This window comes from Osmerus eperlanus, chromosome 12, assembly GCF_963692335.1.
Source record: "Osmerus eperlanus chromosome 12, fOsmEpe2.1, whole genome shotgun sequence".
NCBI lineage: Eukaryota > Metazoa > Chordata > Actinopteri > Osmeriformes > Osmeridae > Osmerus > Osmerus eperlanus.
The window spans coordinates 15005159-15025904 of NC_085029.1; the positions used below are offsets into that span (position 1 = coordinate 15005159).

Genomic DNA, 20746 nt, shown 5'->3' on the forward strand with positions numbered 1-20746 from the left:
ATATTTCACTCCACCATGCTGTCATAACATGAGCTAATCTCCTGTGCTCATTGGTTACTAAACTCCATTAAAGTCAAATTACTAAGAAGTCTTATCCTACACCATAAATGGGGCCGTATGGGGGAACTAAACCTGCCACTGGCCGGTCTGGTGTGTAACCTGTAAGGGAAGAGAGTCTCTGGGGATCCTAAGTCCAGATCTTAAGGAAGAGTGAGAGAGGGACCAATAGATGTATTCCTCCTGTCCCAATAGAAGGACGTCCTAAAGTACTCCCACCTCCAGACACACAAGCCAGTCAGTGTTGAATTAGGGGCTCAACTGGGTCTGTGGTGGACTAATGGCGTCCAGCAGCAGGCCTGGACCGATCTTCTTCACATTCACTTCCACAAGTGTCACTGTGGAGGAGTTATTGATCCAGCAGGGGCCATGGGACTCACAGTAACAGGCTCTTATATTAGTATAAACACAACCAACCAAGGCTGGGTTGGAACCTGTCTGCATGTATCAAGTAACTTGGCGCTGTAGACTAATTGAAAGTCCCATTCCTGTCAATCCACATTTCTACCAACCGAATGCCTTGACAAATTGTAAAGACGGCTATCAGTGGTGCCTCTCTTTCCTTCAAGCATTTTTCCTGTCCTTGTCTTTTAGCAAAGTAGGCTTCTCCATCGTCCCTGGAGAGTGTCAGAAAGGGTTAGCCATGAGTAGAGATGAGTACCCAACCAACAGGTTCAGTTGGAGGAGAACTACAACAACAAATGCAGCACAAGCCTGTTTTCTCTCTTACCTAACTCTCACCCATTTTACAGGGTGCTGCTGTACCTTTTAATCCCGACCAGCGATCGCTGTCCGACTTGTGAGTGAAGGAGAGAGAGAGAGAGAGAGAGAGAGAGAGAGAGAGAGAGAGAGAGAGAGAGAGAGAGAGAGAGAGAGAGAGAGAGAGAGAGAGAGAGAGAAAGAGAGAGAGAGAGAGAGAGAGAGAGAGAGAGAGAGAGAGAGAGAGAGAGAGAGAGAGAGAGAGAGAGAGAGAGAGAGAGAGTGAGTGAGTGAGTCAGGTCAAGGGGACATTATGTCTTTTCCCAGGGTGGTCAGGGATCCTACTCTGTTCTACATTATTCATCTGAGAAAGATTCATCCAGGGTGACTTACATCGCTCATCATTTACATGCTACCCACTTATGAATTATTGAATCAATGAGTTCTGTGCCGGTTGAACCTTGAAGGGTAGAGGAATGGAGGTGAACAGGCTGTAAGGTAACTCATCAGCATGATGTCATGACACCATAAGCCATCAGAAGCTTTCAAAAACTTTCCATTAAAACTTCATACTGCAGGACCTTCCATTTAAGGGGAAAATAATTGTATTTAGACTTAATGATCTAAAACACAGTTATTTTGTTAGTTCAAAATTCAACTCTAGAACCGGGAAAGTCAACACACACAGCTACCATGTAAAACATGATCAAGATTTTTAATTAATGTTAATTAAACATTGTTTAATGTTAAAAGAGGTCCAGAGGTCAGATAATTTGAAATTCAGGGAATGCAGCACTCAAGTCTGCGAAACAAGACCGGTACTGTGAACAAATTGAAAAAAGACATTAGATTTAAACTGTGTGTCGTTATCTGCATGACTAATTACCAGCTGAGGCTAAGGTTAATGTCTCTGTTTCATGTCTTTGTCCCTTTGAACAGAATTAGGTTGGATCGAAATCTAAGCAGGGCATCTGCTTCTTGACATATAGGCGACATTGAAGATTATTGGTAAATTACATCCTGTTAACCTGGTGGGGGTGGTGGCGGCTGCAGAGCGCCTGACGAGACCGCTCTGATCGGAGAAGGGTCTGTACGGGAAGCAGGGATGTGAATCCCCTGAGCCTTCCTGGACCACTTCCAAGATTGAAGAGTAACAGGGGTCATGCTAACATTAGCAACATTGCATGGGCGCGAGTGGGATCCACGTTAACTCCATGTGTCGCATGTTTCGAATCCCTCTTGTCTGACATGATGCTTTTAGCCGGCTAAGAGCATTGGAAAACTCCATGTTGTTACGGTGTAGCGGAGACGTGTCTCTTGTAATGCAAGAGAGAGGGGTCTGCTTAGAGCAAGAGAGGAATGAGAGAACTGGACACACACACACTCACTCATAGAGACACAGTATGTCCACACACACACACACACACACTCACACACACACTCACAGAGACACAGCATGTCCACATACACACACACACATTCAGAGACACAGCATGTCCACATACACACACACACACACACCCACACACACCCACACACACACAGGGACACATTAAGTTGGGATGCATTCAGATAGCGTAGATAACAGTACATTTTGACAAGGACGAACAAAAAAAATCGATTAAAAAAGGGGCTTACTTGATCATTGAGTGAAAAGGCTCTGTAACCGCCAATCAGAGGGAACGGTCTCTGCATACCAAATAACCTGTGATCAAATAAATCATTCTCAATTGAAAGCTAATTAGCTCTTAAAAGCTGATAAGTGTTTTATTTATGGTTCTTACTAAGGAGTATTTCAAAATGTGCACCGCAATACCATGGCAACTGTGTCATCCAGGTTTTAAGTCCTAATGTCATATAACCATTAGAAACCTCATAATGTGATTTAACGAGAAGGCTAACTGCACCCATGGATTTTAATAATGTAAAACTAGGACAGTGTATGAATATTCATGCTTTTTTATGATGGATATCTGTGCTTTTAGACTTTATTAGTTGGCATGACCATACCTCGCTTAGCAAATGGCTAATTCTAAAGAACCATTCATTACTTGAAGGTATCATTATGGCACTGTCTAATCTTGGAATACTAAGTGCTTATTGAAACTTGAGTCACACATGCAGGTTGTAAAGTGTTGCTTTGATATGTTGCTTAGGAAGTCACACAATCGTAATGAAGGCATCTCTGTGAATTAGACTCACACAGTGTGATGCTTTAATATGATGTTCATTAGTGTATGATTACGTAAGTTATACACCACGTATGACTGACCTCTTCATATGCTAAAGCTGTTTCTATGCTGGAAAGATAATATTGCTATTGCTGGAAACCAATGAGTGTGTCTAGGGGATGGTGTTTTGGTTGAGACACAGAACTATATCAGCAAAAGGGATAAGTGTTGTAATAAAAGCAAGTGGGCATTTGGCTACACTCTATGTATATAATAAAGATGGAACTAGTCTAGACGTTGGACTGGATCTCATTTCCACCTTATCTTGGCTCCTCCTTTACTCCACATCTCCACATCCCCCCATCTTCTGCTACAACTGAATTAGGAATGTGATATATAAGGACCTGTAACACTGTTTGACAGATCATCCATTACGCAGTAGTCTGTCCCACTGGGAATAACAGGGAATAACAGGACAGACAACCCCTAGTACACCCTCTAGTGCTCTCAGTAACAACAATACTCTCCTCCCTTTTCTTCTTAGGCTGTCTTCCTAACAGTTTAAAAAATCCTGCAGGAGATCCAAAGCTCATATCTAATTGATCTATATTCTAGTATGTGGATATTTATAGGCAACCTAATTTGTCTTCTATCTCTCCCCTTTACCCATAATGCCCTGGCTCTACCAAGAACACATGACCTAGCCTATTCAGTGCTGCTGTGGTTAAAATCACTGTATGACAGACCATAGAGAGGGGGTGACCTTCTAGTAAGGGTGTTCTGTTGTCTCTCTAAAGTTTGCTAATCCCAAGTGTGGTCAGACGCTGAAAAGTGTGTAGACACGCAAAGGGAGTCTGGCAGCCCAGGACATGCATTATTTCACTGGAATAACTTAGAGTACCAAGGAATGTCATTTTAAATTTTATGGAATGATATTTTGGCTAGCATTGTGCTCACATAATTGCATGGTAGTTATTTTTTTCCTCCTAAACACTGACTCTATAATAAACATGTTCCTTCTGTGGGATTAAAATGTTTACGATGGCTACATACTATCAAACTGGTAATTGACAAATTTGGACAAAAATGGGCATGGTGGACACTTAAGATTCTTTACACATAACCTGCTTCTATTTAAGTCATTGGGCTGAGCTATTTCAACCAAATTAATTAAATTGAATTAGGAGGCTTTTTCTGTGGTATGCTACTGTCAGTTGGAAACTTGTCCTGGATAGTAGAAACGCTTCTAGAAAATCATGCACTAATGCAATCAACTGTAGTGCCTATTCTCGATTCTTTCCTGGTTAATATTATCAAATTAATAAAGGTACTTTATAACAGTAACGTTTCCTTTTGGCTCTTCATATCCTGCATTACCGTTCTGATTGTGTTTCTTAGAGGGATAATTTTATTTACTTACTTACTTGGCTTTAACACCATCGTGTGGTGAGACTAGGAACTTCAAAACACAACTTTCCGGAAACAGAAATACCGGAAACGAACCCCTTTCGAATAAGAAATATGTCTGCTGGCTACGTCGCTGCCTGAACAAAACAAATCTCGTGGAGAATGGCAGACATCGGGGTAGAAGACCTTGAACAGCTCGAGTATCTATCTTTGGTGTCCAAAGTATGCACAGAACTCGACAACCATCTGGGAATAAGCGACAAAGATCTTGGTGTGTAGCTAGCTAACTGTAAACTAATCGCTTATAACCGCTGCTTACGCTTTCAGGTTGCTAGCTTTGACCATATATGCTGTGCTAGGTACTGTAATTGGTCATACTTTATTCTGTCTATTATTCTTTTCTTTTTTTACAGCTGAGTTTGTTATTAGCCTGGCAGAGAAGCAACCAACATTTGAAGGCTTTAAGTCACTACTGTTGAAAAATGGAGCAGAGTTTACAGTAAGTGTATCTGACTTCATGTTGCTGGTTAGGAAGCTAGCTAGCATGTATTTTTGGAATGATGAAGCTAAACATCTTCAAATATTTCGAATCTTACAGGATTCCCTCGTCAGCAATTTGCTCAGACTTATTCAAACTATGCGACCTCCGTCTAAGGCGTCTTCAAGCAAAGGTAATGTGACGGATAGATGTTAGCATTGATTTCAATTGAATGTTGAGAGAATGCTAAACTAACCTCTTTTTTTGCAGTCTCAGAGCCTGTTGTCAAGCAGAAGAATGAGAAGGACAAGCTGAAAGAGCTGTTCCCAGCTTTGTGCAGACCAAATGAGCCGATTCCTAAGGTATGTTAACTTGATAGATTTAATTTACTTGAATCTTTGTCTGTATACATATGTAAAACATCTGTTATAGCCTGTTATTTTACCAACCCTTCCCAGGGCATGCTAGATGATGATGATGTCAAAATAGCAGCAGATGTCATGAAGGAGTTGGAGATGTTCATGCCAAGTGTTAGTGGAAGTGACTCAAAAAGCAAGAGCAAGTAAGGAGATCTACACAACATACATACAGTTTCGCAATATGGTTTAGTTCTAGGATGGACAAAGCTATGTGTAACCTGAGATTTGTTATGTTGGTTCATTGGTGGATGGGGGCCATTTTGCCATAGTGAGTGATTAGATACAAGTAATAAACAGTAGTACTTTATACCTTGGTAAAAAAAACAGTAGTCAGTGGATGACATTTTCAATGGTCTTGTTTACAAAATATCTTCAACCTTTAGATCTGACCGGAAGAGGCGCCACAGCAGAAGCAGAAGCCGTAGCAAGGACCGGGACAGAGACCGGCGTAGACGCCACCGCTCCCGCTCGCGCTCCAGGTCCCGTTCTAGGGACCGCACCCGCCACAGAGACAGGGACAGGGAGAGAGACCGGGACCGAGACCACAGCAAGAAGCACTCGTCTCGCTGGGCTGACCGCACCCCTAGCCCCCGTAGAGACAGAGACCGAGATGTGGACAAGCACTCTGAAGACCGCTGGAAAGACAAACATGTCGACCGACCACCTCCGGAGGAGCCTTCTGTGGGGGACATCTACAACGGCAAAATCACCAGCATCATGCAGTTTGGCTGCTTCGTGCAGCTGGAGGGCCTGAGGTCAGTAGACCTGGATCATCATACCTTACGACGAGTTCAATCACATCATTTTACACAGTTTCAGCAATTTTTAATTGATAGTTGAAGTCCAATGTTGATGTGATTCTGCTGTTATGCTGCTGTAGAAAGCGCTGGGAGGGATTGGTTCACATCTCCGAGCTGCGCAGAGAGGGACGCGTGGCCAACGTGGCCGATGTTGTCACCAAAGGTCAGAGGGTCAAGATTAAAGTGTTGTCTTTCACCGGGTCCAAGACCAGCCTCAGCATGAAGGTAAGACCACAAGCATGAGGTTGACACTGTTTTGAGGGGTTGCAGACGTTACCATGTATATGGAAGTATGACTTTGGGACTTACAGATTTCAAGCTAACACAATCTTTCAATTTTCCTTGCCAGGATGTTGACCAGGAAACCGGGGAGGATCTGAACCCCAACAGGAGGAGGAACACTGGCCCTGACGGCCACGAGGAGACGGCCATGAGGAACCCTGACCGCCCCTCCAACCTCAACCTCGGCCACGCCCCCGAGGTTGAGGACGACACTTTGGAGCGCAAGAGACTCACCAAAATATCAGACCCGGAGAAATGGGAGATTAAACAGGTGTGTGTCGAAACCAGATCACGACTGCACTTTGGCTCGTATAATGTGCTGCCATTTTACTCCCTCTCTTCATTCCATCCTCAGATGATTGCTGCTAACGTTCTGTCTAAAGAGGAGTTCCCAGACTTTGACGAAGAGACTGGTATCCTTCCCAAAGTCGACGATGAAGAAGGTAAAACTGAACATATGTTTCTTTCGGTTCAGTAGTTTTCATGTACATGCATTTTTATTGGAGAAGGCTTTTTTAACGTACTACTTGAGGTGACCATAATGCTTCTTCCTCGTCTCAGATGAAGATCTGGAGATTGAGCTGGTGGAGGAAGAGCCTCCGTTCCTGCGAGGACACACCAAACAGAGCATGGACATGAGCCCTGTCAAGATCGTAAAAGTATGTATCCGTGCCCTGATTATAACCACCTTCTTCTGAACGATGCTGTTTCCTTTAAATGTGTGCTCAATCTACTGCTACTGCCTGCAGAATACTTAGCACTTGGCACTCTACGTCCAGCTCTCTAATTCATCCCTCCGTTTATTAGAATCCGGACGGTTCGCTGTCCCAGGCTGCCATGATGCAGAGTGCTCTGGCGAAGGAGAGGAGGGAGGTGAAGCAGGCCCAGAGGGAGGCTGAGATGGACTCTATCCCCATGGGCCTCAACAAGCACTGGGTCGACCCTCTGCCTGATGGTGAGGGCTTGGACCACATGTGCACGTTAAGTGGACGTTAAGTTGTAAACCCTTGATGCTGACGTTCAAAAAGCCTAACCGATAAGTGCAATGTTTCAGTACTGACCTTTTTAGCATGCCCCTCCGCAAAAGCTACTCATGAAAATCAAAACAGGCGGATTCAAGACTTCCTCTATGGTAACAGGAGCCCTGAGGGTGACCAGGGCTGGAGATGGTTATCGTGTTTCCTCCAGCCCCCTCAAAGGCCGGATAGAGGGGGTGACCGTAGCTGCAAGTCTGTTCTGCACGGCCTGAGGGGGCCTGGGCTGCTTGTGGGGGAGGCATGGTTCCTGCCAGACCACGAGAGACGGGCTGACTCACCATTTATCCGAAGGGGAGGTTAACGTCATGCCAGTCCATCTCAATTGAAAACACTTTCCTTCTTGCAGTTGACGGGAGACAAATCGCAGCCAACATGAGAGGCATTGGCATGATGCCCAATGATATCCCAGAGTGGAAGAAACATGCCTTTGGGGGCAACAAGGCATCGTACGGGAAGAAGACTCAGCTCTCCATCCTGGAGCAGAGAGAGAGCCTGCCCATCTACAAGCTCAAGGAGCAGTTAATCCAGGTCGGTGCAGCTAGCTTCAATCAAAACATGCTACGACTGTTACTTAAAGGGTGATATACATATATATATATATATATATACACGTTGACAATTTATTTTTGCTCTTCTTCCATCGCAGGCTGTTCATGACAACCAGATCCTGATTGTTATTGGAGAGACAGGTTCTGGAAAAACCACCCAGATCACTCAGTATCTGGCTGAGGCCGGCTACACAACACGGGGGAAGATTGGCTGCACTCAGCCCCGTCGTGTAGCGGCCATGTCTGTGGCCAAGAGAGTCTCTGAAGAGTACGGTTGCTGTCTGGGCCAGGAGGTCAGTGTTGTTTCCAGAGTGTTTTTCTTTTGACAGTTCATGGAAAACGCCTGGCCACAGCACACAGTGACTAAGATTTACGGACGTCTTCGCCTCTGTGTCTATCCACTGCAGGTGGGGTACACTATTCGATTTGAAGACTGCACCAGCCCAGAGACTGTCATCAAGTACATGACAGACGGTATGCTGTTGAGGGAGTGTCTCATCGACCCAGATTTGGGCCAGTATGCCATCATCATGTTGGACGAGGCCCACGAGAGGACCATCCACACTGACGTGCTCTTCGGCCTGCTGAAGAAGGTAAGGCACGGTTCCCCCGGCAGAGGAACACCTCCCCTTCATTGGGTCCTCTGGCGTCTGCTGAACGAATACATGTGACAGGGAGTCAGGTGGCTGAGCGGTTAGGGAATCGGGCTAGTAATCAGAAGGTTGCCGGTTCGATTCCCCGCCAGTAATATGACGCTGTGTCCTTGGGCAAGGCACTTCACCCTACTTGCCTCGGGGGAATGTCCCTGTACTTACTGTAAGTCGCTCTGGATAAGAGCGTCTGCTAAATGACTAAATGTGACACGACTCTTCTCTTCTCTCAGACGGTGATGAAGCGCAAAGACATGAAGCTCATTGTGACTTCAGCAACACTGGACGCCGTGAAGTTCTCCCAGTACTTCTACGAAGCACCCATCTTCACCATCCCTGGCAGAACCTACCCAGTGGAGGTTCTCTACACCAAAGAGCCCGAGACGGACTACCTGGATGCCAGCCTCATCACGGTCATGCAGATACACCTGACTGAGCCCCCTGGTATGGCCTGAAGGACCTGGTCTAAGCACCCTTCCATTGTATAGTGTTTTCTTGAGCGTTGTCTAATGTGGTCGTCCTTTTGAGAATGCCTTTTGTTTAAAAACTTCTCATCTGTCCTACTAGGCGATGTCCTGGTGTTCTTGACGGGTCAGGAAGAGATCGACACGGCCTGTGAGATCCTGTACGAGAGGATGAAGTCGCTGGGGCCTGATGTACCAGAGCTGATCATCCTACCTGTCTACTCAGCCCTGCCCAGTGAGATGCAGACCCGGATCTTTGATCCTGCACCTCCTGGAAGCAGAAAGGTAACCTTTAATAAAAAAAATCTAAAACTTTGGTAAAATGTCAAAGGACCCAATGCAGAGCCCTGGGGGACACCGGTATGGTTTCAAAGCAACTTAAAGATTCTCATTTGAATCACTATACAAGGTTTGACATCTGGGGCTTTAATTTCCCTGTCTTTAGGTGGTCATTGCCACTAACATTGCCGAGACGTCTCTGACCATTGACGGTATCTACTACGTGGTGGACCCTGGCTTTGTGAAGCAAAAGGTGTACAACTCCAAGACAGGCATCGATCAGCTGGTGGTGACCCCCATCTCACAGGTTGGTATCTAACAATACAGTGTACCCACGTGTTCTCATATTCCTATGTTGTCTACACAGTTTTGAAGGACATTTCCCTGGGTCTGTGTTGATGTATTGACACCTGACGAATGATTGCACGTTCTCAGGCCCAAGCCAAACAGCGTGCTGGCAGAGCTGGAAGAACAGGCCCAGGAAAGACCTACAGGCTGTACACTGAGAGAGCCTACAGAGATGAGATGCTCACCACCAACGTCCCTGAGATCCAGAGGACCAACTTGGCCAGCACTGTGCTCTCCCTCAAGGTACAGCCAACATCCACAAACTCTGTATAATATATCCATAAAACCAAACGCAATGTTTTTATTATTTTGTACTCTTCTTTATTCAAGCAGTGAATCACTTAAGGTTGTAATTTACTGTGTTTTCAGAACGGATATGGGGGGCTAAAAACACTAAATCACGGTCTCAAGTGGCTTATTGCTTTTATAAAACGGCTACTCTTGACTACCAAGTAAGATTTCACAAAATAAAACACAGCAACCTAAATACAGTCATTTATTGAAAACATAATCATTCTTCCTCCAAGCAATATAGTTCCTTCAGACAGCAAAATGGTTGCCAAGCAACACAGGCTAGCATGACTAGTCAGGCTTTAAGAATCGGGGGGGGGGGGGGGGGGAAATGTTTATCGTTATCTGGACTTTGCCATTAATTGTGAAAGTAATGTTCGATCGTAAAAGCCCTCCTCTTTCCTGGTACTGTACAGAGGTGTTTGACATCAGGTCTAAACAGACCAATTAGTCTGTTTCAACGGTCCCGGTTTAATTTCTTGACTTTCCCAGCTCTTCGATTTCTCTGCCATTAACTTCAGCGTGTCTTCTAGTTGTTTGATCCTGTAAATCTATTTAAACCACTCATCCCTGCTTAGCCTCGCAAATTCATAGAGAATGAACTATGAAATCTGACATCGTCAACTTTCATGGTGCGTTCGTTCTAATTGAATCGTTATGCAGTCACAGGTGTGTGTGTTTTATAGAGTACATATTGTATTTTATGTTTGCTGTGAGCCAATCAGGATCAAGGACTGGAATTTTGAGTTTTATAATTAGTGGTAACTTTGTCACCTTCCTTTTTCTTCACCCAGGCTATGGGCATCAACGACCTGCTGTCGTTTGACTTCATGGACGCTCCTCCCATGGAGACCCTGATCACAGCCATGGAGCAGCTGTACACCCTGGGAGCTCTGGACGATGAGGGCTTACTCACACGCCTGGGGAGAAGGGTGAGTTGTAGTACGGAACATGAATTTCAAGGGATTTGCAGGGATATCACCTACCCTTGGGGTTAATGGATACATGCTCAGATAGGTAGTGTCTTCATTAGTCACTTGACAGATGACTCAAGATATTGAGTCGGATTATTATGATAATAATTGAGGAATTCTTTTCCTTCCTCAGATGGCTGAGTTTCCTCTGGAGCCCATGCTGTGTAAGATGCTGATCATGTCTGTCCACCTGGGCTGCAGTGAGGAGATGCTCACCATTGTCTCCATGCTGTCTGTGCAGAACGTCTTCTACAGGCCCAAGGTTCGTACACAGGCCATTAACATTATAGTTTAATGGTGGATAGATATAGTCAGCTTTTCACTGTTCACAAAGATTAACCACACGGACACCTCTGCGTAGTCGAGTTGACGATTTTCTGAAAGTCTGTGTACTCTCTGTAACTCAGGACAAGCAAGCCTTGGCTGACCAGAAGAAGGCCAAGTTCCATCAGCCTGAGGGAGACCATCTGACCCTGCTGGCGGTGTATAACTCCTGGAAGAACAACAAGTTCTCCAACCCCTGGTGCTATGAGAACTTTATCCAAGCCCGCTCCCTGCGCCGTGCTCAGGACATCCGCAAACAGATGCTGGGTATCATGGACAGGTATGGAACCTGAAATGAGATCATCACAGTTTATTTTCAGTCAAACTCACTGTGGTACTTTTCGTTAAGCAACTGTCCTGTCATCCTCTCAGACACAAGCTGGACGTTGTGTCTTGTGGGAAAGCTACAGTGCGGGTCCAGAAGGCCATCTGCAGTGGGTTCTTCCGGAACGCGGCCAAGAAGGATCCTCAGGAGGGCTACCGTACCCTCATCGATCAACAGGTGGTGTACATCCACCCTTCCAGTGCCCTGTTTAACCGTCAGCCTGAGTGGTGAGTTCTCCATCTTTTCACCCCCCCTTTTTTTGTTTAGCCATCCAATGCATCGAATGACATGGATATCAATCCTTTGTGCTTTCCTAAATATTTCTCCTTTTTGTCCAGGGTGGTGTACCACGAGCTGGTGCTGACCACCAAGGAGTACATGAGGGAGGTGACCACCATCGACCCTCGCTGGCTGGTGGAGTTCTCACCAGCCTTCTTCAAGGTGTCCGACCCCACACGCCTCAGCAAGCAGAAGAAGCAACAGCGCCTGGAGCCCCTGTACAACCGCTACGAGGAGCCCAACGCTTGGAGGATCTCTCGGGCCTTCAGAAGGCGTTAAAAGTCTCCTTCTCAAACACGCTCATACAATCGAGAAATGTTGTGATGTGCTGTTGTCTGCTCCTCCCTATAAAATGCTATTGGTGAAGCATTCATTGACGTTGTTAGACTTGTAAATGTATTTTGTTTGCATTTTTAACCTACTTTTTATAATTTGCCTAAATGATGTATTTGTTCAGACTTCCACACTTGTATATACATTATGATTAGAGTCGGGATTAGTTTAGTTTTGATGGTTTAATGTTGCCTCTGAAAAATCAATTTTATGATTCAGACTGCTATGACTACCCAGGGAATATGCAACAACTTTCCATCAAAAATATTTTGAACTATATTTTATAGGGTAAAAATAGATCTGACACACTTGCATATTTTTGTTTCACATTTATAGATTGCTTAACTGTGAAATCCCAAAAATGTTTCTCATTAATAAATATTGGATTCTCTTGGCTTATTGTGAAGATTTCGATTTTTTTTACTTAAATAATTAGAAGTATAAAATGATTACAATTTAAGTTTGTGTCTTATGTTAACCTATTGTAATTTATGTTAAGTACATTAATTAAATAATAGGTTGAGCACGACGACCCAATGAACACTGCTGTAGCAACATTACGTAGCCGGAAGTGGGGTTCACGCATTTCGGGAGCAAAACAAACCGAGATGATGGAGGGGATGGAGGAACTAAAACGTCTCGAATATCTTTCCCTCGTTTCTAAAGTATGCACAGAATTGGAAAATCATCTGGGAATTAGTGAGAAAGATCTTGGTATGTTTAACGGTGATTCAAAAAGGCGCAGTGTCCTATTTATTTACGAAATCAATATTTCTATCTAGCGACGTCGTTAGTGTTGCCAGTAGAGATCAAGGTGTCCATTGCTAGCATGCTAATCGTTAGCTAGTTTGTAATATTTGTTGTGATTAATTATGTTTTTTCTCTCTAGCTGAGTTCGTTATCAACCTAGCAGAAAAGCAACCAACATTTGATGGCTTTAAACGGATTTTGGTCAAAAATGGAGCTGACTTCTCTGTAAGAGTGTTTCCCTACTTTACAACATTGTAGCCTACGTAGCCTACTGTATTGTATACCAAATTAAAAATCATTTTATTTGACGTCTCCTACAGGACTCCCTCATCGGCAATTTGCTTAGAGTTATTCAAACCATGCAGCCATCCGCTAACATCAAAAGTAAGTTATATGATGGTTTGGTTGAGCGCTAAATTGATAGTATGGTAGGTAACATACTGACGGATCCTTGGTTTGTTCATAGCCACTGAGCCTGCCAAGCCGAAGAGTAAGAAGGATAAAATGAGGGAAATGTTCCCTGGATTGTGCAAGCCTGACAATCCTCCTCCCAGGGTACGTCTCACTTTAAATTTGGTAAAATTGGGCGAGTGAATACATTTGGGTCGACATAGATTGTTATAATGCACCATTACTCACTAACTCTATCTGTACATAGTGTAGCCTACAGGCTATTGACACATCACCCTGTTCCACATTCTTTTAGAACCTACTACAGATTGAAAATGATGAAAAAGTAGCAGCTGAAGCCATGAAGGAGCTGGAGATGTTTATGCCCAGTGTCAGCAGAAGTGACTCAAAGTAAGAGAGAATTCAAATGTTTTAATGAAGCACCCTGAATACAAAATGGACTAAATATAATCAATGTCAAAAAAAAATTCTTCCTTTTCTTCATGATAAAACCTTACCTTACAAGTGTGCATGTACATGCAGTGAAGGAGTTTTGGCATGTCAATGTTTGGCATGTTTTGGTTTAAACCCTATTCTGTCACAAGGGTGGAAGAGAAGCGCAAGCGGAGCAGAAGTCGAAGCCGAGGCAGAGACGGCAGAAGTCACCGTTCCTGGTCCCGCTCACGGTCTAGATCTGGAGACCGGGAAAGGGATCGGCGCCGCAAAAAGAAACGTGCGTCCCGCTGGAGCGACCGGACTCCCAGTCCGAGCAGAGACAGGGAGCGGGAGAGAGACCGAGATGTGGACAGGCATGTTGAAGACCGCTGGAAGGATAAACATGTCGACCGACCACCTCCGGAGGAGCCTTCTGTGGGGGACATCTACAACGGCAAAATCACCAGCACCATGCAGTTTGGCTGCTTCGTCCAACTGGAAGGCCTGAGGTGAGAAAGTGGCAGATATAACTTATTATTTATGACTTATGTCATCCAACACGTTGTGACAACAGCTGTTGTTTTGTCACGGTTTAACAAGTGTCTGTGGTTGTAGGAAACGCTGGGAAGGACTGGTCCACGTTTCAGAGCTGCGGAAAGAGGGACGCGTAGCTAATGTGGCTGATGTGGTCAGCCGAGGTCAAAAGGTCAAAATTAAAGTGTTGTCTTTCACCGGCACCAAGACCAGCCTCAGTATGAAGGTAAGACGAGGTGCAGTGGCCAACCGACTGGAGAAACATGGATTCCGTTCATTCAAGCCGCACATGCACTGGTGCAATGGCCATAATGGTGTCTGTGAATGTTTGCCCCCCCCACCCCCCCCCTCCCCCTTGCCAGGACGTTGACCAGGAAACTGGGGAGGATCTGAACCCCAACAGGAGGAGGAACATGTTACCTGAAGGCGGGGAGGACACGGCCATGAGGAACCCTGACCGCCCCTCCGAGATCAACCTGGGCCACGTCCCTGAGGTGGAGGACGACACCGTGGAACGCAAGAGGCTCCACAAGATCACAGACCACGAAAAGTGGGAGATTAAACAGGTATTGTACCCACCCGTTCACGCACAGAGGCTTATTGCATTGTTTTCTCCTCTCAAACGATCCTGTCCCGTGCATGCTTCCTGTTCTTAGATGATTGCCGCTAACGTTCTCTCAAAAGAAGAGTTCCCCGAGTTTGATGAGGAAACTGGCATCCTGCCCAACATCGATGACGAAGAAGGTACAACTTCTCAACTAGCATACTTGAAAACAATAGTGTAATGTGCTTACTGTGGCCTTGACGTTGATGTTGATCTGAACCTGCTTCAGAAGAGGAACTGGAGGTTGAGCTGGTGGAGGAAGAGCCTCCGTTCCTGAGAGGACACACAAGACAGAGTATAAACCTGAGCCCGGTCAAGATCGTCAAGGTAAACACCGGCCTCTTCTCTAAACCCTCGTTTCACTCCAATGATTTGGACTAACAAAATGACACTCTCCCGACTTCTCAGAATCCGGACGGTTCGCTGTCCCAGGCTGCGATGATGCAGAGTGCTCTGGCGAAGGAGAGGAGGGAGGTGAAGCAGGCCCAGCGCATGGCTGAGATGGACTGCATCCCCACAGGCCTCAACAAGCACTGGATCGACCCTCTGCCTGATGGTGAGGCTTCCATTCCCTCTGCACTAAACCGACACCGCAACATGAGGCTCGTTAGAACAAGAGACGAGTCAGAATCGACCCCAGCTTCCTCAGACTTCCTCCGGTGTTTGCAAGCCGGGGCAATCGGAGTTACCGCTGGCTGGAGATGGTTATCTGCTCCCAGGCCTGGTTAAGAGGGTTGTGCTGCAGATGAACACAGTGGATGTCTGTGCAGTGTCTTGCATGGCCTGAGGGGCATGCGGGGGAGGCATGGTTCCTGCCAGACCACGAGAGACGGGCTGACTCGCCATTTATCCGAAGGGGATGGAGGTTAACGTCATGCCAGTCCATCTCAATTAAAAACGGACTTTCCTTCTTGCAGTTGAGGGGAGGCAAATCGCAGCCAACATGAGAGGCATTGGCATGATGCCCGTCGACATCCCAGAGTGGAAGAAACACGCCTTTGGGGGCAACCAGGCGTCGTACGGGAAGAAGACGGAGCTCTCCATCCTGGAGCAGAGAGCCGGCCTGCCCATCTACAAGCTCAAGGAGCAGTTGGTCCAGGTACATTCTGACAGCTAAAGGACCTCGTTCTAGAAGTTTCTTTCAATGTTTCAAGTAACTCGAATGACTTTGTCACCACACAACCATAATAATGTCATATGTTTACTTGTGGCTACTTCCGTGTTCTTCACCCGCAGGCTGTTCACGACAACCAGATCCTGATTGTGGTTGGAGAGACAGGTTCTGGAAAGACCACCCAGATCACTCAGTATCTGGCTGAGGCCGGCTACACAACACGGGGGAAGATCGGCTGCACTCAGCCCCGTCGTGTTGCGGCCATGTCTGTGGCCAAGAGAGTCTCTGAAGAGTACGGTTGCTGTCTGGGCCAGGAGGTGAATGAGATCCAGAAAACTGAAGTTTTAGTTTGAAAAAAAGTCCTAAAAATGTCCATGATACAGCGTCCGCGTGTGGAACACTTTTTAAGGGATCCTCGCTGTAAACATCTCACCTATCCCCTCCCTCTTTCCACTTCAGGTGGGGTACACCATTCGGTTTGAGGACTGCACCAGCCCCGAGACTGTCATCAAGTACATGACCCACGGCATGCTGCAGAGAGAGTGTCTCATCGACCCGGACATGAGTCAGTACGCTCTCATCATGCTGGACGAGGCCCACGAGAGGACCATCCACACTGACGTGCTCTTCGGCCTGCTGAAGAAGGTAAGGCACGGTTCCTCCGGCAGAGGAACACCTCCCCTTCATTGGGTCCTCTGGCGTCTGCTGAACGAATACATGTGAACATTAGGGAATCGGGCTAGTAATCAGAAGGTTGCCGGTTCGATTCCCCGCCAGACAATATGACGTTGTGTCCATGGGCAAGGCACTTCACCCTACTTGCCTCGGGGGAATGTCCCTGTACTTACTGTAAGTCGCTCTGGATAAGAGCGTCTGCTAAATGACTAAATGTGACACGATGATTCTTCTCTTCTCTCAGACGGTGATGAAGCGCAAAGACATGAAGCTCATCGTGTCCTCCGCCACCCTGGATGCCGTCAAGTTCTCCCAGTACTTCTTTGAGGCACCCATCTTCACCATCCCTGGCAGAACCTACCCAGTGGAGGTTCTCTACTGCAAAGAGCCCGAGACGGACTACCTGGATGCCGGCCTCATCACGGTCATGCAGATCCACCTGACTGAGCCGCCTGGTAACACTCATCTGCTTGTCAGACCTTGCCCACACCGCCTCCCCTCTGTGCCCCTCCACCCTGGATGCCACCGATGACGTCCCTCTAAAGGTTGCATGATGTTTCCTGCTTCCTCTAGGCGATGTCCTGGTGTTCTTGACGGGTCAGGAAGAGATCGACACGGCCTGTGAGATCCTGTACGATAGGATGAAGTCGCTGGGGCCTGAAGTACCAGAGCTGATCATCCTACCTGTCTACTCAGCCCTGCCCAGTGAGATGCAGACCCGGATCTTTGACCCAACACCCGCTGGGAGCAGAAAGGTACAGCCCAAGCGGTGGCCCACTTTCAACTCTAACCAGCAAGATTGAATACAAAAACAGCTTTTTGCCCTGCCATTTCTCCAACGTTTGTTCTTGCGTTTCTACCATGTCACACTACAGGTGATCATTGCTACAAACATTGCTGAGACGTCTCTGACCATTGACGGTATCTACTACGTGGTGGACCCTGGCTTTGTGAAGCAGAACGTGTACAACTCCAAGTCTGGCATTGATCAACTGGTGGTGACCCCTATCTCACAGGTGAACCGACTCCTGAAAGATCGTCCCCCAGTAATACTTTGAAGAACATCCTACAGCTTTAATGGAATGCTGACGCAGATGCGGGTGGATTCTAACCCCCCCCACCTCTCTCCTTCTCAGGCCCAAGCCAAGCAGAGATCAGGCAGAGCTGGCAGGACCGGCCCAGGGAAATGCTACAGGCTGTACACTGAGAGAGCCTACAGAGACGAGATGCTCACCTCCAACGTGCCTGAGATCCAGAGAACAGACCTGGCCAGCACTGTGCTCTCCCTCAAGGTACAGGTTTCATCCACACACCAACAAGTACCTTTCTGTTCCAACAAATGTAAAAAGCTGCATCTGCAGTCCTTTTTCTTATTTTCTTACAATGACCTCTTCTACTTGACTTACTTATTGTTTATTCCTCAACCTTGTTGCCTTCTCCTTCGCCTCTCACCCAGGCTATGGGCATCAACGACCTGCTGTCGTTTGACTTCATGGACGCTCCTCCCATGGAGACGATGATCACAGCCATGGAGCAGCTGTACACCCTGGGAGCTCTGGACGATGAGGGCTTACTCACACGCCTGGGGAGAAGGGTGAGACAGCAGCTTGACGTTTTACTCACATTCATCTATTTATCCATGTCCAGGTCTACGTATGAATTAATTATGTGTAAAAACACAACTAAACGAGAGACTTTCTTGGTATGATGTTGGGGCCCAATGGATACCATTTGGATACTTTGAAAATGTTGTCAGTTGGATACATGAAAGTAGGTTTCAGCCTTCATATCCTTCATGTTGTGTTGTGTTCCTCAGATGGCTGAGTTTCCTCTGGAGCCCATGCTGTGTAAGATGCTGATCATGTCTGTCCACCTGGGCTGCAGTGAGGAGATGCTCACCATTGTCTCCATGCTGTCTGTGCAGAACGTCTTCTACAGGCCCAAGGTATGACCTGCCACACAGGCCATGTAGTTCACCATATACTGTGTATATTAATATACATATCAACATGTATAAACATCTACCAGGCTTCTAAACATGTGCCTTCACATAGCAAGGAAACTAAAATGCCTTTCAAATAGCCAAAGTTGCCTTCTAGTTTGCCAGCTTGTAAAAGTGGTATGCCAAAAATACAATGTTTTGTGGTAAATTACAAAAGAATGTTCCTTCTATGTGACTCAGGACAAGCAGACCATGGCAGATCAGAAGAAGGCCAAGTTCTTCCAGCCCGAGGGAGACCATCTGACCCTGCTGGCGGTGTATAACTCCTGGAAGAACAACAAGTTCTCCAACCCCTGGTGCTTTGAAAACTTTGTCCAAGCCCGCTCCCTGCGCCGTGCTCAGGACATCCGCAAACAGATGATGGGCATCATGGACAGGTATGGACATAGTCGCTAAATTGACAACACTGTTTAAATTATAAACATGCGTCTTGTCGGTTACCTGTTACACGGTTAATTATGAGCATCCCAAGTCAAGATCTTACTCACATTGAAGGTTGGTCCTTCCAGCTTCTCCACTGTACATTTCAGCCTTGAAGCCTTCCCTACGTCTCCATTTGGAGCAAAGCTGTACGTACCAGTGTAACACATATCACACATTCTGTCATCTTCTCAGACACAAGCTGGACGTGGTGTCTTGTGGGAAGGCTACAGTGCGGGTCCAGAAGGCCATCTGCAGCGGTTACTTCCGGAACTCTGCCAAGAAGGACCCCAAGGAGGGCTACCGTACCCTCATCGACCAGCAGGTGGTGTACCTCCACCCAGCCAGCACCCTGTTCAACCGGCAGCCTGAGTGGTGAGTCCGATCTCGTTGTAACCACGGAAACGCAAAGGCTAGTTCCCCGTTTGCATACTAGGTCTTCATTTACATGATCCCTTATTCAGTGATTTGTTTCTGGTCGTTTTCTGTACTGTTTTGATACTGTTTTAGTAGTAGTAATGGGTTCACTTGTGAACCCATTACTTACCCATACCCATACTTACCCATAACATCACCAAAAGTGATGTTACTTTTGGCCAACCCATATTCTGTGGACTCCTTTTGATTTGTGAACGTTCAACTCCCTCCTCCTCAGGCTGGTGTACCACGAGCTGGTGCTGACCACCAAGGAGTACATGAGGGAGGTCACCACCATCGACCCTCGCTGGCTGGTGGAGTTCTCACCAGCCTTCTTCAAGGTGGCCGACCCCACACGCCTCAGCAAGCAGAAGAAGCACGAGCGCCTGGAGCCCCTGTACAATCGCTACGAGGAGCCCAACGCTTGGAGGATCTCTCGGGCCTTCAGAAAGCGCTGAGGAACCCAACACACCAGTGGGACGTGTCATTAATGAGACTGGCTTTCATGGATTGTGCATTTTCATCTGACGGTCTTTTTGTGTACATGGTTGTCACCTTGACGACATGGATGTCAGTTGTAGTGTGATGTTTTTATGCTCAGTGGAACTCATTGAATTGAACTGTTTGTTTTCTTAGTCATACATTTGTATAAATCGTAACCAATTTAAAGGGGTGAGAGTCCATTACAATGCCTTCAATCCTTTTGAAAGATACGTCTAATTAAATGTACTCTGCTCAAAAATGTTCATTTAAAGTAAAACAGATTAAAGTAAAAACTATAATACCAAGAGTGATTGTTTTCTTTATTTATTGATGACTCTTACAAAAACAGTGTGGCTGTTTTTATATTCAGACAGCTTTTGGGTGCTGTCTACATTAGGACAGGATACCGTTTCCAGGCTGGGCCAGACTGGCAAATAAACACTTTAGTTCAGGGTTCCTGCAGGTTTCAGTAAGTCAAATTTAAGACCATGAAGATTTAAATTTAAGACCTACACGATGCACTTCATGTTTTTTTTCGAATAATTCAGTCATTGAAAAAGCAGTAATTTAATTCAGTTAAAGCAACCACATTAGTAGTAACCTAAGTTTATTTCCTTCAGCACTAAGTACTATGGGTGGGGGAAAAAATCAATTCTTGATGAATCGCAATTCAGTCTTCTAGCGATTCACACAATTATTTTTTAGTAGTGTCATAAGGGCAATTACACCATCTTGTAGAAAGTAACTTTGCAGGAAA

General features: G+C 46.1%; 2 protein-coding genes across 2 annotated transcripts; both read left to right on the top strand.

Moving 5' to 3' along the window:
* Window positions 1-4429: 4429 nt before the first annotated feature.
* Window positions 4430-12560, top strand: LOC134031550 (ATP-dependent RNA helicase DHX8). The gene is made up of 23 exons (XM_062475235.1): window positions 4430-4605; window positions 4748-4833; window positions 4933-5005; window positions 5083-5174; window positions 5271-5374; window positions 5615-5986; window positions 6112-6256; window positions 6381-6584; window positions 6669-6756; window positions 6875-6972; window positions 7121-7268; window positions 7697-7878; window positions 7997-8191; window positions 8306-8491; window positions 8782-8992; window positions 9116-9297; window positions 9458-9598; window positions 9727-9882; window positions 10725-10862; window positions 11038-11166; window positions 11312-11508; window positions 11601-11780; window positions 11892-12560. Exons 1-23 carry the CDS (start codon window positions 4497-4499, stop codon window positions 12109-12111), a joined length of 3636 nt encoding a protein of 1211 aa, XP_062331219.1. The 5' UTR covers window positions 4430-4496; the 3' UTR covers window positions 12112-12560.
* A 162-nt stretch (window positions 12561-12722) lies between these two features.
* Window positions 12723-20290, top strand: LOC134031551 (ATP-dependent RNA helicase DHX8-like). The gene is made up of 23 exons (XM_062475236.1): window positions 12723-12879; window positions 13055-13140; window positions 13236-13299; window positions 13382-13470; window positions 13622-13716; window positions 13911-14249; window positions 14356-14500; window positions 14637-14840; window positions 14931-15018; window positions 15108-15205; window positions 15287-15434; window positions 15796-15977; window positions 16115-16309; window positions 16452-16637; window positions 16912-17122; window positions 17241-17422; window positions 17543-17683; window positions 17804-17959; window positions 18124-18261; window positions 18484-18612; window positions 18850-19046; window positions 19285-19464; window positions 19745-20290. The coding sequence occupies exons 1-23, from the start codon at window positions 12774-12776 to the stop codon at window positions 19962-19964; spliced, it is 3579 nt and encodes a 1192-aa protein (XP_062331220.1). The 5' UTR covers window positions 12723-12773; the 3' UTR covers window positions 19965-20290.
* Window positions 20291-20746: the final 456 nt, after the last annotated feature.

Coding starts and splice junctions, on each gene's coding strand:
- LOC134031550 (XM_062475235.1), top strand. CDS start 4,497: ATGGCAGACATCGGGGTAGAAGACCTTGAACAGCTCGAGTATCTATCT. Junction 5,175..5,270: donor CAAATGAGCCGATTCCTAAG/GTATGTTAACTT, acceptor AACCCTTCCCAG/GGCATGCTAGATGATGATGA. Junction 8,192..8,305: donor GTTGCTGTCTGGGCCAGGAG/GTCAGTGTTGTT, acceptor TATCCACTGCAG/GTGGGGTACACTATTCGATT.
- LOC134031551 (XM_062475236.1), top strand. CDS start 12,774: ATGATGGAGGGGATGGAGGAACTAAAACGTCTCGAATATCTTTCCCTC. Junction 15,019..15,107: donor CAACATCGATGACGAAGAAG/GTACAACTTCTC, acceptor AACCTGCTTCAG/AAGAGGAACTGGAGGTTGAG. Junction 18,613..18,849: donor ACGTCTTCTACAGGCCCAAG/GTATGACCTGCC, acceptor TATGTGACTCAG/GACAAGCAGACCATGGCAGA.